We start from the raw sequence: 13963 nt of genomic DNA on the forward strand, positions 1-13963 counted from the left end.
TATGACACCTCTCTTCACAAGTGAGTTGGCCTCCAAAGCTCTACGGTCGTTACAATTGTCACAAATCCTTTAAAGCTTCATGAAACATGTTCAATAGGAGCATGATCTTGACCTTCCAAACATTGTAACCAGCTATTCCTACATATCTTGACCTTTGTGATGTGTCCTGCACTGAGTCCCCTTCTCCATCCTAAATGGATACAACTAATTCTCGAGGTTAAGCACTCCTATAGAGTTGCTGGTCTCATACATTTTCCTCAAAATGCACTTTGAAGGCACCGGATATGTGGTCATTCCAATGATATGGGAGCAATTTGGCCATGTGCAACCATGCTCCCTTGTCATCTACATTTCCCAAACTGGATTGCTTATACCAGCCAGTTCCAAAAGATTGAGATAGGCATACATGAGACCATAATAAGAAAAAAGGTAGCAAACTGACATACGTAATGGACATCACATCAAAGAGGAAACACACTATGGAATCAGAGTCTCCTTCTTATCAAGACATGTTCATGAAGATCACACGAGTTGAACATTTAGCTCCAATACCATGTCGTAGAATAACCAATGCACCTAGTACTAATTCCCACAGAGAGAACATAAACAAAAGAACTTGACATTCAAATCTCACACCAAGAGTGTGCACAAGTAGGTGAACTCAAATCTTTTGTCCTATAATGGAAAACTGCAGCTAAGAATAGCTTTAATAGAAGCTCAACCAAATCATGCATGAAGGTACAAAACACTGCCCTGGATCTCCCTATCCAAAAACTTCGCCAAAGGGGAGCAGGAAACCTGTTGTAGGTGCTCCTCATCCATTCAAGCCTTCACACTAGAGAAGAGGGACCGTCCCGCTAATTTGATCTATAAAGCAACATTCATTTGTTCAGAGGGAACATACCCAACTTACAATCCTGAATTTGGAGCAGGAACTGACTGTGCCCGGAACAACATTAGGACACCTTATATACTTCTACATTTTGACCGTGAAGAAGCCTGCAGCCTCCTGGGCTATGAGACAGGGTCCTTCCCAGATCTTGGCTTTGGGGATGACATTTTGTCAACTGGTTTTTGTCAATGGCACGAAGATGGAAAGCTTTGGCATACGTTTCAAAATGATTTGATACACACCAATCTCTTCTGCAAAGCATGGCAATTTCAGCTGCAGCCCACATTTGTGAGCTGCAACTTTCTTGTTAGCATAAGATACAAGCGAACAATCCTCAGAGCTGTTAAGAGCAAGTTTTGCTCAGTTTAGGATGGACGCAGTTGCAGAGGCGAACCTGAAAAACATGTCGACATATAATTAGAAATAATCATTGCATCTGTACAAACCACCCTGTACATTTAGATACAGATTCACAACATCTTATCAAAGAAGCAAACCCAATAAAATATTTTTTTCTGTCGAAGGCCAAGCACTATTAATTCTAAGGTTATTGGTAGATAAACACAATCAAGCAACAAAAAAAATCATTACCAGCCCTTTCTTGACAAGAAATCCTCGTGATTTCCATGGCATCTGAAAAGAACATCATTTTTTTCTAGCTCAGTAAATATGAATCTGTGAGGGAAGCTAGGTCTTCCCTTATTAGCAGGCAAAGGTTTGAAATGGCTTTCCATACAATGATGGCCGCAGGGCTTCTCTGCTTGCTGGAAGTAATACTTCCAGCCCATGTACGCTCCCTGGCTTCCATGATCACTAATCATTATTAACCTTATAACTATATCTATAAGACTCCCTGCACAATGTGGCATTTATCCAACAGCAAGAGATTGAGCTTTATCGCTGCTGGTGACATTTTCCAGGAAGATCGTATGGAAATGCATAAACTGACTCAAATCCCCTTTCTTTCCTGAAGCCTGGGGGGCAATCATAGCCTTACTCTCATCTTCAAGTTTATGAGCTTCTTCAAATTTGCCAGTACTTTTGAAGACTTTGATCATCAAATTGTAAATCTCCATTGAAGGAATAATGGCGGCTCTTTTCATTCTTTTGAAAAGGCGCTCTGCCATAACTAAATTGCCATTGTCATAGAATGCACTAATAAAAGCCCTGTAGATATGGGCATTTGGCTTAATACCAGCTGCACACATCCGTCTGTAGACAGCTTTTGCCATTTCCATCTCACCAGCTGCTGCAAAGCCACTAATTAGAAAAGAAAATATTTTCACATCTGCACTGAAACCTGCTCTCTGCATTTTTGAAAAGACAGTGGCTGCCCTCCAGTAACGATTACATTTGTAAAGAGTATGAATCAAATTTTTGTAGGTAAACTCATCAGGTTTTAACCCTGCCTTCTTTACAAGGTCAAAAACCTCAAGGGCTACATCAGCATCCCGTTTTAAACCACAATATTTTATAATATTGTTGTATGTATGCAAAGAGAAACTCAAACCCTCCTTTTGCATTTCATCCAAAAGTCCCTTTATGTGTGCGAAATCACCGTCAGTCAAAAGCAATTGAATCATTCTGCTGTAGGTAAAACTGTCATGGTTGAAACCTGGCTGTCCCCTCACCCATCTAAAAAATTTCCATGCCACACCTGCTTTTCTCAGACGTTTTAATATTTCTGACACTAATTGACTATCCCACTTCACTTTTGCATGCTCTAGAATCTCAGGAGTTACACGTGTCCATGGAACAAGACACCTAACAAAGGCAACGATATTCCACATGGTTGAAGGATCTACACCAGGCTGCACTGCCCGAGAAGAGTTCTGTCCTCCTCCATCACCAGCAGAGTTCTCTTCTTCTTCTTCTTCTTCTTCTTCATCACTTGTTGAATAAGTATCTGCTGCCACAGAAACCAAATCTCCAGAGGTGTTAAGATTAAAGCTAACCCTTTCCAATGCAGCTTGAAGTTCCAAAATCTTCAGCTGTCTGTCCTTCAGTGAAGATTGCGGCCATACTTCATGCATAATCTTCTCTGCATCCTCCATCCTGTTCTCACGCAATAGGAATTTAAACAAAGCAGAGAAACTATTCCCTAATGGACGAGGTCTGTTACCATAGTCTTTGAATCGTTTGACAAGATTCAAGACGGCATTTAAGTCTCCAACTTTTGCGTAACCTGTCATTATAGTTGTATAAGTTACAGGATTAGGCTTCACCTTCACTCTCACCAATCCATCAAATATTGTGACTGCTGCATCAAGCTTGCCTGCCTCCACAAGGTGATTTATCAACATGGTGCAAGTCCTAATATTTGGTACGTGCCTTTCCTGCAACATCTGGAGGTAATAGTCTCCTGCTTCATCGTACATTTTCATCTTGGCAAACAAATCTATCATGGTGGTGTATGTCATTACGTTTGGTTGTACTCCAGCCTCTTCCATACGTCTCCAACTGCGTGTCGCCCCTTCGATGTTCCCTGCTCTCTTGTACGAAGCTATGAGGCTTGTGAATGTGGCAACATTTCCCTTGCCATCGGATTCACACTCTTCTGCAAGGGCTTCCATCTCCTCGTATCTTCTGGCTGATCCCAAGCGGCATATGAGGGTGTTGTAAATGTAGCTGTCAGGATCGAAATCATCCTTGGATTTCAGCCAGTTGAAGAACTTCAGAGCCGTCTCGAGCTCTATAGAGCTCCTAACAACCTCGGAGGCTACATAGGAAGACAGATGTACACCCAACCGGTTTAGAGCATCGGGAGTGTCTTCATCCCACCTTCTGTTAAAGAGTAAGGTCGTGATATCCTTAACTGCCTTTGTCCTTTTGAAGAACTGACCTAGTCGGCTTTTTGACGACCATGTTGATGAGAAATGTCGCTTGAGAACCGTGCTGAGGAGACTCTCCGATGGAGGTGAAATCCTAGTCTGACTCAAAACGCCCTCAGCACCAAAGAGGGATGAGCCAAAGTGTCGATTGAACCCTTCAAAAGTGGAGAGATCGAGGGCTGTTTGCAAGAGAGAGGAGGGAAGGGGGAACAATGGGGGGATGCGGGTGAAACGCTGCATCTAATTGTGGACGAGGTGAACAAAAAAGAGACAAAGGCTGGGGCTATGGCGGAGATTAGCCGTGCCCAACTAGCGATCGAAAAAACTCGCGACCCACAGGAGGCAAAGCTCAGTTGCAGCAACCCAAATCAAAGACTTACCAGGGCTTGATGGCTCCGCATCCTCTCGCGAGCTTCCCCAACGTACTACAAGCCGAAACCCTCCCAAAACCCTACTATACCTTTCTCTCAAGGGAATGAGAGATACTTCACCTCCATTTCTCAAGGGAATGAGTTACAGATATGGACCACCTTTGACAACTCAATTGGACCACCCCGCTCGCTCAATTTCAAAAAGGACTAGCATGAGAAGAGAGAGAGAGAGAGATAGAGAGAGAATTCTTTAACGTCACTTATGAGACGTAGACCTCATGACACACACCACAACATGAACAAGAGCCTCAACCACCAAGGCCAACATGGGTTTTGCAAAAACGAGAGAGAGAGAGAGAGAGAGAGAGAGAGAGATGTTGGGAAACCTCCCTCATGGGGAGGGGACCAAAGCTTTGAAGGTTCATGGTAGAGTGTAATTGGCTGGCTCTGTTCTATAACGTGGACACGAAGGTTCGATTGGCACATGTAAACCTAACACTAATGATTAGTCTTCATAGGTGTTCGGGTAGCTCTTCCTCTTGTGCATGTCCTCAACATGCCCATGCAAGATGACCAATCCATGAGCAGCAGTCTCTATGTCTGTGGATCAAGGCAGTTTAGAACTTTCTTTTCTAGTCGAGCACCTGTGTAGAGATTTGGATGTAATCTCGATGAGAGTCGTGAATGCTATATTGTTAGTATAGTAGGGCAGCTACTCTAAATCAGTAGTGGTCTTAGTACTCTGAGAGTTGTGATTGTTATGAGGTTTGAGTTAGTATAGTAGGGTAGCTACTCTCTAAGTCAGTAGTGGTCTTAGTACTTCTGTGTTGACAAAGAGAGTGTGAGAGTTTCTTGAACAAGAGTGCATGTATGCACAAAAGCACTGGCTTTGGCTTATGAGGCTTATGAGGCTTTAGACATCAACAATCCATTTGAAAGAAATACCTTTAAAAATCCTTGAGCTCTGTAGTTGCAACGACACAATATTATTTGTAAGATCATGCACTCGAGACATTAATACTCCATTTAAAGAGATGCCAAATTTTTTTGTTGAGCTCCATAGTTGTAACAACATAGCGTCATTTGTAAGTTCATGCACTTCAAAAAATAAACGTTTTAATGCACAAGAAACCAAGCAACTCAAATTTTCCCTTCAATGAGGCCTAAAAAAAAGTTTGGACTAGGTATTCTTTGAACTAGCAAAGTCGATGCTATAGCAAGTCTTGTACCAAAACGGTTTGACGATTATGCACAAGGAAGATGTTAAGGTAGAGTTGAAAAAGTAATGGATTTCCACCATGGTTGTCGTCGAATACCTTCCAGCAGGAAGCAGTCAATCCCACAAGGAAAAGGGCATGGCCTTGCCAAGAAAGAAGGCCCCCCCATGGCTACCCAGTGCTCTTAAAGAGCAAGAAATGCCAAAGATTCTTTGCAAGGAAAGAAAGTGCTTTAGATGCAAGAAAGTGGGACATGTGGTTGCCCAGTGCCCTAGAAGGCCGGTCATCTAGAAGGGAGCAGAGAATGCCACAACATAGATTCTAGTTAATGATCAAAAGTTTCTAAAAGCCATCAGAGGTGGAAGAGATGGAGGGGAATCTCCAAAGAAAAGAGAGGACTCGAGGCAGGATTACCGTAATTACCTAGTCAAGTCCAAATACTATTTGGCACTTGATGCCAAGAGGTTAGATATAGAATTCTTCTCAAAATATCCTCAAGTTTTATAGTTGTACCAAAAATGTGATTGTAGCGAGCATAAGTTTGATGATTATATGATACTATGTAGTTTGGGTTAGAGTTTCTAATCTACATTTAGTTATACAAAATGTGATTGTAGCAAGCATGTGTTTAGCGAGCATGTGTTTTTTCATGGAGCATCCATGTAATTGAAAAAAATCAAGGTCGCTTCAAAGTGGGTAGCCTCTACTTAACTCAATTTGTAGTTTAAGAGTTGATGGGCACCACATTGATGTTGTGAATGGTGTATTGCTTCTTAATGCATCAGAAGAATATTTTGCTCCTCAATGCGTCAGAAGAATAAAATATTTCATTAGGCTAATCATTATTCACATTTCTTGATGCTTTGTCAAAGCAAAGTTCCTTATTGAGGCCTCCCTCAAATGCCTTCACAACAAACACCCATTGCTGATGTACTTGGTATGTATTGCTAATTGTTAATGTGGCTTTGGGATTTAGAAAAATCTCCCGTAGCTTGTTGCTATAGCACACAAAAATCTTGGCAAAATACAATCTCATCCGACAATCTCTTTCATAAATCACGTACTACTTGAAATAAAAATGAAGTTATGGCATTGTCATGCTGCACCTTGTTGCTAACATGAGTGGTAATTACAAAATTTACATGGAAAAGGGGTCCTGTAGTCCCTTAAATGATCCTCGGGAGTGCGCATGAAAGCAAGATATAACTTTATACACTTGAGAAGAGTATCATCACTCCATCCAACTACAATCAACATGAGTCAAGAGCTTTCTATGAACCGAATCGACTGCTCAGGAATTCCTTGAATCAAACAAGAGCTCTTAGATCAAGATCAATAGCTCTGAAGGTGGTGAGCCTGAAGCTATTGCAACTATCCACAAACCTTTGAGATCCTCCGGAGTGAGCAAATACTACCCACAGCTCTTTGAAACTTAGAAAATAACTCCCAAATGGAAACTACAGCCCTTCTTTGCTTCTGGCACACCCATAAATACCTTTGAGCTCCCTACATGAGGGGGGCACCTCAACAATGTCTGGATGATGAAGTAGCCTGAGAAGCTTGATCTCCCTGAGGATGCATGTGGCATTGAATAAGTGCTCAAAGATATCGTTGATTTTTTTAATGGCCACTTTCTCTCCCGTATGTGTATCAATTGCCGAGCAAGCAACCCCATAACTTCCCTTTCCTATGGATTTCAAGGATTTCATGTCCCTTGATAAGGATTCGAAGTCCCTTGTTAGGGATTTCAAGAACAACGCTGCATGTTGAAAGCAAACAAACAACCATGCTTTAGCATATGAGAAAGTGCACATGATATTACTGGGAGGACATCTACAACACGTTATTGCTGAGAGGACATCTACAGCTCCCTGACTAGAACCAAGGACTTGATATTCATCGCGGTATGATCAGTTTCAAAAATTACCCACAATGGAGAACATGTCAAGCGCAAAGGTACAGAAGGAGACTAAATCTAGTTATGAGACTCTCGGCTTTGGAAAAAGGGAAAAAGAGAGATGAGAGAGCATACTTGTCGGATCTTCAACATTAAGATGCTTACGACATGTGCATCTACAGCTTCCACAATCATTGCAGTCGCTTGATGGAGGGTGGCAGTAGTTGTATTTGAAGAGCGGATTAGAAAAGGTCATTATTAGGCTTTAGCACGATCACGATGCACTTTGATAAAACACAACAAGATAACCATCAACAGGTGCTCACATAGATGAGCTGCATATAATGCATGGACAAATCATGATCATGTTAACCACTATTACTAGCTTTAATAGTCACACAATCTGCCATGATTCATCCCAGTATGCCCATCGCATATCCTAAGGCATGCAATCCAATAATCATCATTTCCAGGTGACTCTTCAACTGTGTCGTGAAATGATTCCTCCCTAATTTGAGAATCCATCATGAAATTAGTAGCATTGCTTCTCTCTAAACCTTTGGAAGGCAACCCCAAGATCTCAATGGTTGTCATCACCATAGTTGCTTATGACTTGGATGACACCATCTCTAGATAGAATTTCTCAGGATCCTTCTTCATCTCCTAGTACCCCTCCTCCGGAATCAGCTTCCTTCCCATCGTCTACATGTTTGACATGTAGCTCATATACTCATACTATACAAAATTCACATTTGCATGGTGCACTGCTACCACCTAGGTTAGTGTCACCACCACTTCCTATAGTTCCTCGACCTAAGGATGCATATGTTAATAATGATTGAGACTTTTCAAAATTTTGGCTTAAAAATTAAGCAATCCAATTGTACCCCTATGGCCTCATATTACATTCATGATGAATAACTTTTCTATGAAAAGCACTTGTGAAGAATTGCATCATTTCATTGTTTGGTACTAGAAGAGGTGCATCAACCACTCGACATAGAGGTATTGCTGCAACGTATCAAACTATAGTTCAAGATCTTTTCTTACAAGGGCAAATATCAAGGTTTGATTATGCCTTTACCAAGTCCTGCCGATCCATGGAAACAAATCTCTATGGATTTCATTACTGGATTTTCGACAACTAGCTCAGGTTTCGATATGATTTGGACTATCATAGATAGATTTAGCAAACAGGCTTATTTTATTTCGTGTAAAAAGACTTTGACAACAATTCAAGCTACTCATTTGTTCATTAAGCATATCTTTGTTCACCACGTCCTTCCAAAAGTAATCATGTCATGCCAAGGTAGTAAATTTAGTAGTAACTTCTAAAAAACACTTTTTGATGATCTTGGTAGTACAAAGTTAGACTTCTCCACTGCTTTTCATTCGGAGTCCAATGGTCAAACTGAAGTCACACAAAATACTATTTGTGACATGCTGTGTGCTTATGTATCGGGTCATCCAAGCAAATGGGACAAATATTTACACATTTTACAGTTTGCCTACAACAATACTACACACTCTGCTATAAATAAATCACCATTTCAAGTTGTCTATGGCAAGACTATTCCTACTCCATTGACCCGTCTTAAGCATCAAGTAGGGGCTGCTGACCAGACTTCTCTACAATTTTGACTACTGCTCGTAAGAACATAGAGCACACTCAAGCTGTCTATACTAAACGTGCCAGCAAGGGGAGAAATAGAGTTATATTTGAAAAAGGTGACCTAGTGATGTTACGACTTGAAAAGCGTCGACTTAAGAGTATTGAGACATCATGTTTTGAACTTGGCCCCTAAATCCTATGGTCCCTTTAAAATTTTAGAGCATATCAATGACAATGCCTATTGGTTAGAATTACCACCACATTGGAAAATTCATTATTCTTTTCATGTGTGTCTCTTGAAATCTTTTTGTGAAACCCACAGATTCGCCCTATTGACGAGGAGGCACCTTTACTTCAAGGAGAGACCTAGATAGTAGAGCCAGACCATATCATTAATACACAAATAACCGAGACAAGATGTGGAAATTCATATGCCATTTATCTTGTCACATTCAAGAACCACCCTGTAGAGGATGCCGAGTGGATGCCTACAAGATATTTTTGCCAGTATCCTGATTTGTTGACTACCTTTTTGTCATGTAATTGAGAACAATTGCGATATCAAGCAAGAGGAATGTTATGAGATTTGGGATTATCCCATTATTTTTTAATCTTTCAGTATTTAGTTGTGGGATCTAGCATTTTGTCACATAGCTGATGTAGTGCATGCTCACTATTCATATGAGTGTGTAGCAGTGTGTGCACCACTTATGCGATGAGTGTGTAACAGTGTGTGCACCACTTACACGATGAGCGATGGTATGTGTAGCAGTGTGTGCACCATCCGTACCCATGGTTGGATATATATATATATATATAGTGTGTAGCAGTGTGTGCACCACTTACGTGATGAGTGTGTAACAGTGTGTGCACCACTTACATGATGAGCGATGGTATGTGTAGCAGTGTGTGCACCATCCGTACCCATGGTTGGATATATATATATATATATATATATATACACAGACACACATACATATATATATAAATATGTATGTATATATATATACATACACATATATATATATATATATGTAATGAGTAAATGATATAAGAAATCAATACAAGCATGCCTTGAGCAGGAGATAAAGGGGGGAGAGAAAGAGAGAGAGAGGCAAGGGCGGGGGGGGAGCGAGAAAAGGTGGAGATGGTGTGTAGGAAGAGAGAGAGAGAGAGAGAGTCAACCACTTTAAAGTCTGCATTCAAGTACATAGTGGAGCTAATGAAGAGAAGCCACTTATTGGCCTGCCCTCTCAGGGTAGGCTTAGCAAAGAGGTGAATTTTATATTTTTTGATTAGTGCATATGAATGAACTGCCACGTCTTTATTGTTTGATGGGCAGCCCTCCACCTGGCGTTTCACAATGCTAACTAATAGTTAGCTGGCAGATTGAATGCTAATTGAGAGTTAGCTTAGTTAAATGGGTTGGTTGCCTGTTGCATGGCCTTGGTCCATGCATTTGCTAGATTTTCTATTGCACAGACGGACGGGCTCCGCAAACGGGAGGGCTCCATGGCTCGAACGCGAATTTATTGCAGGGAATGAGGGGTGGAGTCTTTGACATTGGCGGCATCATATTATTGCGATGGCCGCGAGAATTTGTCTGTTTTATTACATTCCTTGTGTAGTGTATCTTGGGAGGATTCGCCATCGTCAAACTCCATGATGAGCTTATTGAAAAGTTCTTGTGAGCGTAGTTTCTGTCCTTCCTATTTAAGTGGATGCTTGGAGAGTCTTCCTCAGTCGATTGTCTGTCTAGGACCTCTTGGTTTTGTTTTGATGGCTAGCATTGGAGGAAGCAACGACTACATGGAGACTAATAGTGGGGCGTTTGAGTGAGGTTCCTATGAAGCTGACTTCTCTTCATTTTCTTCTCTTCCTTCATTCTTTCTTTCATTTTAACTTCACGCTTTTCTTCCGTAGAGCTTTGTGTTTGCTAGTTCAGTGTGAGCGTTCTCTCTTTTAACTATACTTGTGCATGCAGGTCTGGCAAAGGTCTGCCTTGACATATGTCAATCACCCACCACTCCTATAGTTGCAAAGGTTGTTTTGGAGAACAAGGTTGGCATGGCTAAGAAAAACATGGTAGACAACTCTAGAGAGAAAAGTATCGACTTGCTCTTTCATTTGAATCTGACTTTTAGTTTATTTTGATTCGTTAATAGATTGTGAGGTCAACGATAATGGATGGCTTTCATTTGTTTTTTATTACATGCAAGAGGACTATTGCATGCAAGAATATTGTCATAAGAAACAGTATTGATGTATCTCAAATCTCGTCATTTCTAACGAAGTTGTTTTGTACACTGTGACTGAGTTTTGAAGAGATTCGAAATCTTTCCTTATTGTGTGTTTTGCTAAGTTTTTTAATTCATCTTGCCTACCCTATGTAATACTTCTTCGAGCGTGGAGTCCATCCTGAGGGAGTCGTGGAGATCCATGTTGATTGATTTACTGCCTCAGTATTCATTCTTTTATAAAACGTTGGCGACTAGATAAAGCTATTGATGTAGCTTCTTAACTTGTGCAGAAGCCCATGTGCTTTTGCATACGTTTTTCATAGTCAAAGTTATAGCTACCTGCTACGTATATCGTAGCTTTTCAAATGACTATCAAGCAGATGAGATTATCGCTGCCTTTAGTTGTGACTTTGCATCATTGCCTTTAGTTTTGGCTTCTTGTTTTGAAAGCAAATGAATTTTTCACAGTTTTCAATTGGCAAATAGTTTATATTTCACTGTTTTCTATAATCATAAACTTTGAAACATCTCATGTCCTTATGAACCCACATATGTTTAAAAATATGTTTTAATTATTAAAGCATATCATGTAGGTGTGCCTACCCATTCTGCATGTTCTTATATGGACAATAGGCCCTCCCCTCATAGTTTGTAATCATCTCCAATTGCAATTGCGTCCCCAAAACCTCCAAAGAAAAATTTGTTGAAGAGTTCTGCTATCAAAAAGACTACCTCTAGGCATTCCTTGAGAGGTTCGTTCCAGGAAGTCACACAAGAAGCTTATGCCCAAGGTAGTTACATTGCAATTTTCAAATTTATTTGATTTGATGTTTTATTTTTTATTTGTTTGCTGTGTTTTCTATCAGTGAAGGAGCTCGTAAAGAAAAATCCAAAGTATGTTGATTTTAGATGTAAAGTTAGCGCACGAGTGGTTCATTCGAGTGTTAAGGATCGTGCCAAGCGTGCAAAAATTTGGACTTCTCCCACTGACAGTGGCATGATTGACATCATTAATATAGAGTCAGTTATTGTTGTTTTTATGTGATGGACTTGAGACTCAAGTAGAAGTTATTACTTTGATCTATTATAATATGGAGTAATTTTGCAAATGTGCTTGTGTTATTAATGAGTATATTGTTATTATGTTTCAAAAAGTCATCTTCACTATATTATAGTTAGATGTTTTTTGGTTTTTATTGATCTAAAGTTGTTTTTTGTAAATCTCATAATTCTTGTTTTAATGGTAAAGAAAAAAAATCATGGCAATAAATTATATGAATTATGACATAATATACAAAAGCAAAACTCTCATTGTTTTATTTTTCTATTTGCAGCTAGCAAGCATGTTTCCAAACAAAATGATGATGAAGCGAATTTCTATAATGGACCTAATGAAAATAACAATTCACAACCACCACCCCATTACCTTTTATCCAATGCTAAAGCTATTGTCCCTAGCAAAGAGAATTATATTGGTGGTGGAAATTCATTAGTGTCCTTGGCCATTACCCAACTATCTGAATGTGTACCTCATAGGTTTGTATTTGAAGGCAAGCTCATTGCTAAGTACGGTACTTATAAAGTGCCTAATCCCAAATATGTTATCTTTTTAAAGGCTGATTTGACAGACAAGCTTTGTTCCCATACTATCACATTGCTTATACGCTCCACCTACATTCACCAATTCGTTACCTTCTTGCAAGTTGGTCAATTCTATAGAATTGAGGGTGCTAGTGTTGTTCCAAAAGGAACAAGTGAGGGTGGAACACTACTTGTTGATGCAACTACATGCATTATTAAAGGAGAGCCTTTTGATGGAAATCTTCATTTAAAACCGGATCATTCTCTATGCACCTATGTACCTTGGACTGCAGAAATGATAAACCTCTACAATTGGAATGTTTCAAATGTTGTGGAAACCATTGCAATAGTGATCATTAAGGTTACTAGTGAGGATCGGATGATTGATCAAATCATTGTTGCGGACGGGCCTAGGGACCAAGATCGAGCAGCTGTAAGTAAATTTTTCTTGAGATATCATACATTTAGACAAAATTTTTCAATAACTTATATGTCTATTGTTGTGTTTGTTTTGATGGTTGAAACTTGCATTTGTCAAAGAGCACAAATCCACACTTACACAACTCATACAAGAGTTCAATGAAGATAGCATGGTTATGTATGTGCTTAAGAATGTTTCATTCTTAAAAGCAAAGGGAACAATTTGTGTGTTTGATTTCACCATACTAGCGGAGCTTGCCGATGGTCCAACAAAGGATGGATTAAAGGAAGCATTTTTGGCCCAAGTCTCCCGCTTGGGTTATGGTACAAAAGTAATTCTTGAAACATATATCTACTTCTTCAATGTAAATGCATCCATAACACACTTTGCTTTTTCTAGGTATTTGGTATCTTGGACTTCACAAATGTGAATGCTGATTTGATCGAGCATGAGTGCAAGATTGTGGAGGCCTTCATGTCAGCAGGGATCCACTTCGACCTTATTGGTATTCTTGCAAAAGTGCCCAAACTATTGTCCAAGTTCCTTCTTTGATAGGTGACATACTATAGCGTGGTGGTGAGCATGTGCCAGGTCAAATCAGAGGACCATATGTGGATCTTGTACTTCATTTATGTGTTCCTTTTATTGACATGTATGACCAAGATGTAATGCTAGCACGTGGCAAACTTAAGTCAACAAAACCTAGTGGCAGTTTCACTGTCAATAGCTCAGGTTTTGTTATTGCTTTTGAAGCAAGTGAATGAAATAAGAAACATCTATTTCCATTAATTGTTGACTTCTATAAATTCCTTCAAAGTTCTTATCATTTGTAGAGTGGAATCTCAAATACAAACAAAGGATTTAGATGCATTATTGCAAAGCAAACTTTTAGTTTAAGACT

General features: G+C 39.9%; 1 protein-coding gene across 1 annotated transcript; it reads right to left on the reverse strand.

Moving 5' to 3' along the window:
• Window positions 1–694: 694 nt before the first annotated feature.
• Window positions 695–4301, reverse strand: LOC147884620 (uncharacterized). The gene is made up of 2 exons (XM_087397901.1): window positions 1484–4301; window positions 695–1286 (listed from the first exon to the last, which is right to left on the reverse strand). The coding sequence occupies exon 1, from the start codon at window positions 3961–3963 to the stop codon at window positions 1762–1764; it is 2202 nt and encodes a 733-aa protein (XP_087254027.1). The 5' UTR covers window positions 3964–4301; the 3' UTR covers window positions 695–1286; window positions 1484–1761.
• Window positions 4302–13963: the final 9662 nt, after the last annotated feature.

This window comes from Dipteris shenzhenensis, chromosome 26 (assembly GCF_047967505.1).
Source record: "Dipteris shenzhenensis isolate YYH24624 ecotype China chromosome 26, Dip_SZ_1.0, whole genome shotgun sequence".
NCBI lineage: Eukaryota > Viridiplantae > Streptophyta > Polypodiopsida > Gleicheniales > Dipteridaceae > Dipteris > Dipteris shenzhenensis.

Excerpts from the sequence above, each read along its gene's own strand:
- LOC147884620 (XM_087397901.1), bottom strand. The coding sequence starts at position 3,963 with ATGCAGCGTTTCACCCGCATCCCCCCATTGTTCCCCCTTCCCTCCTCT.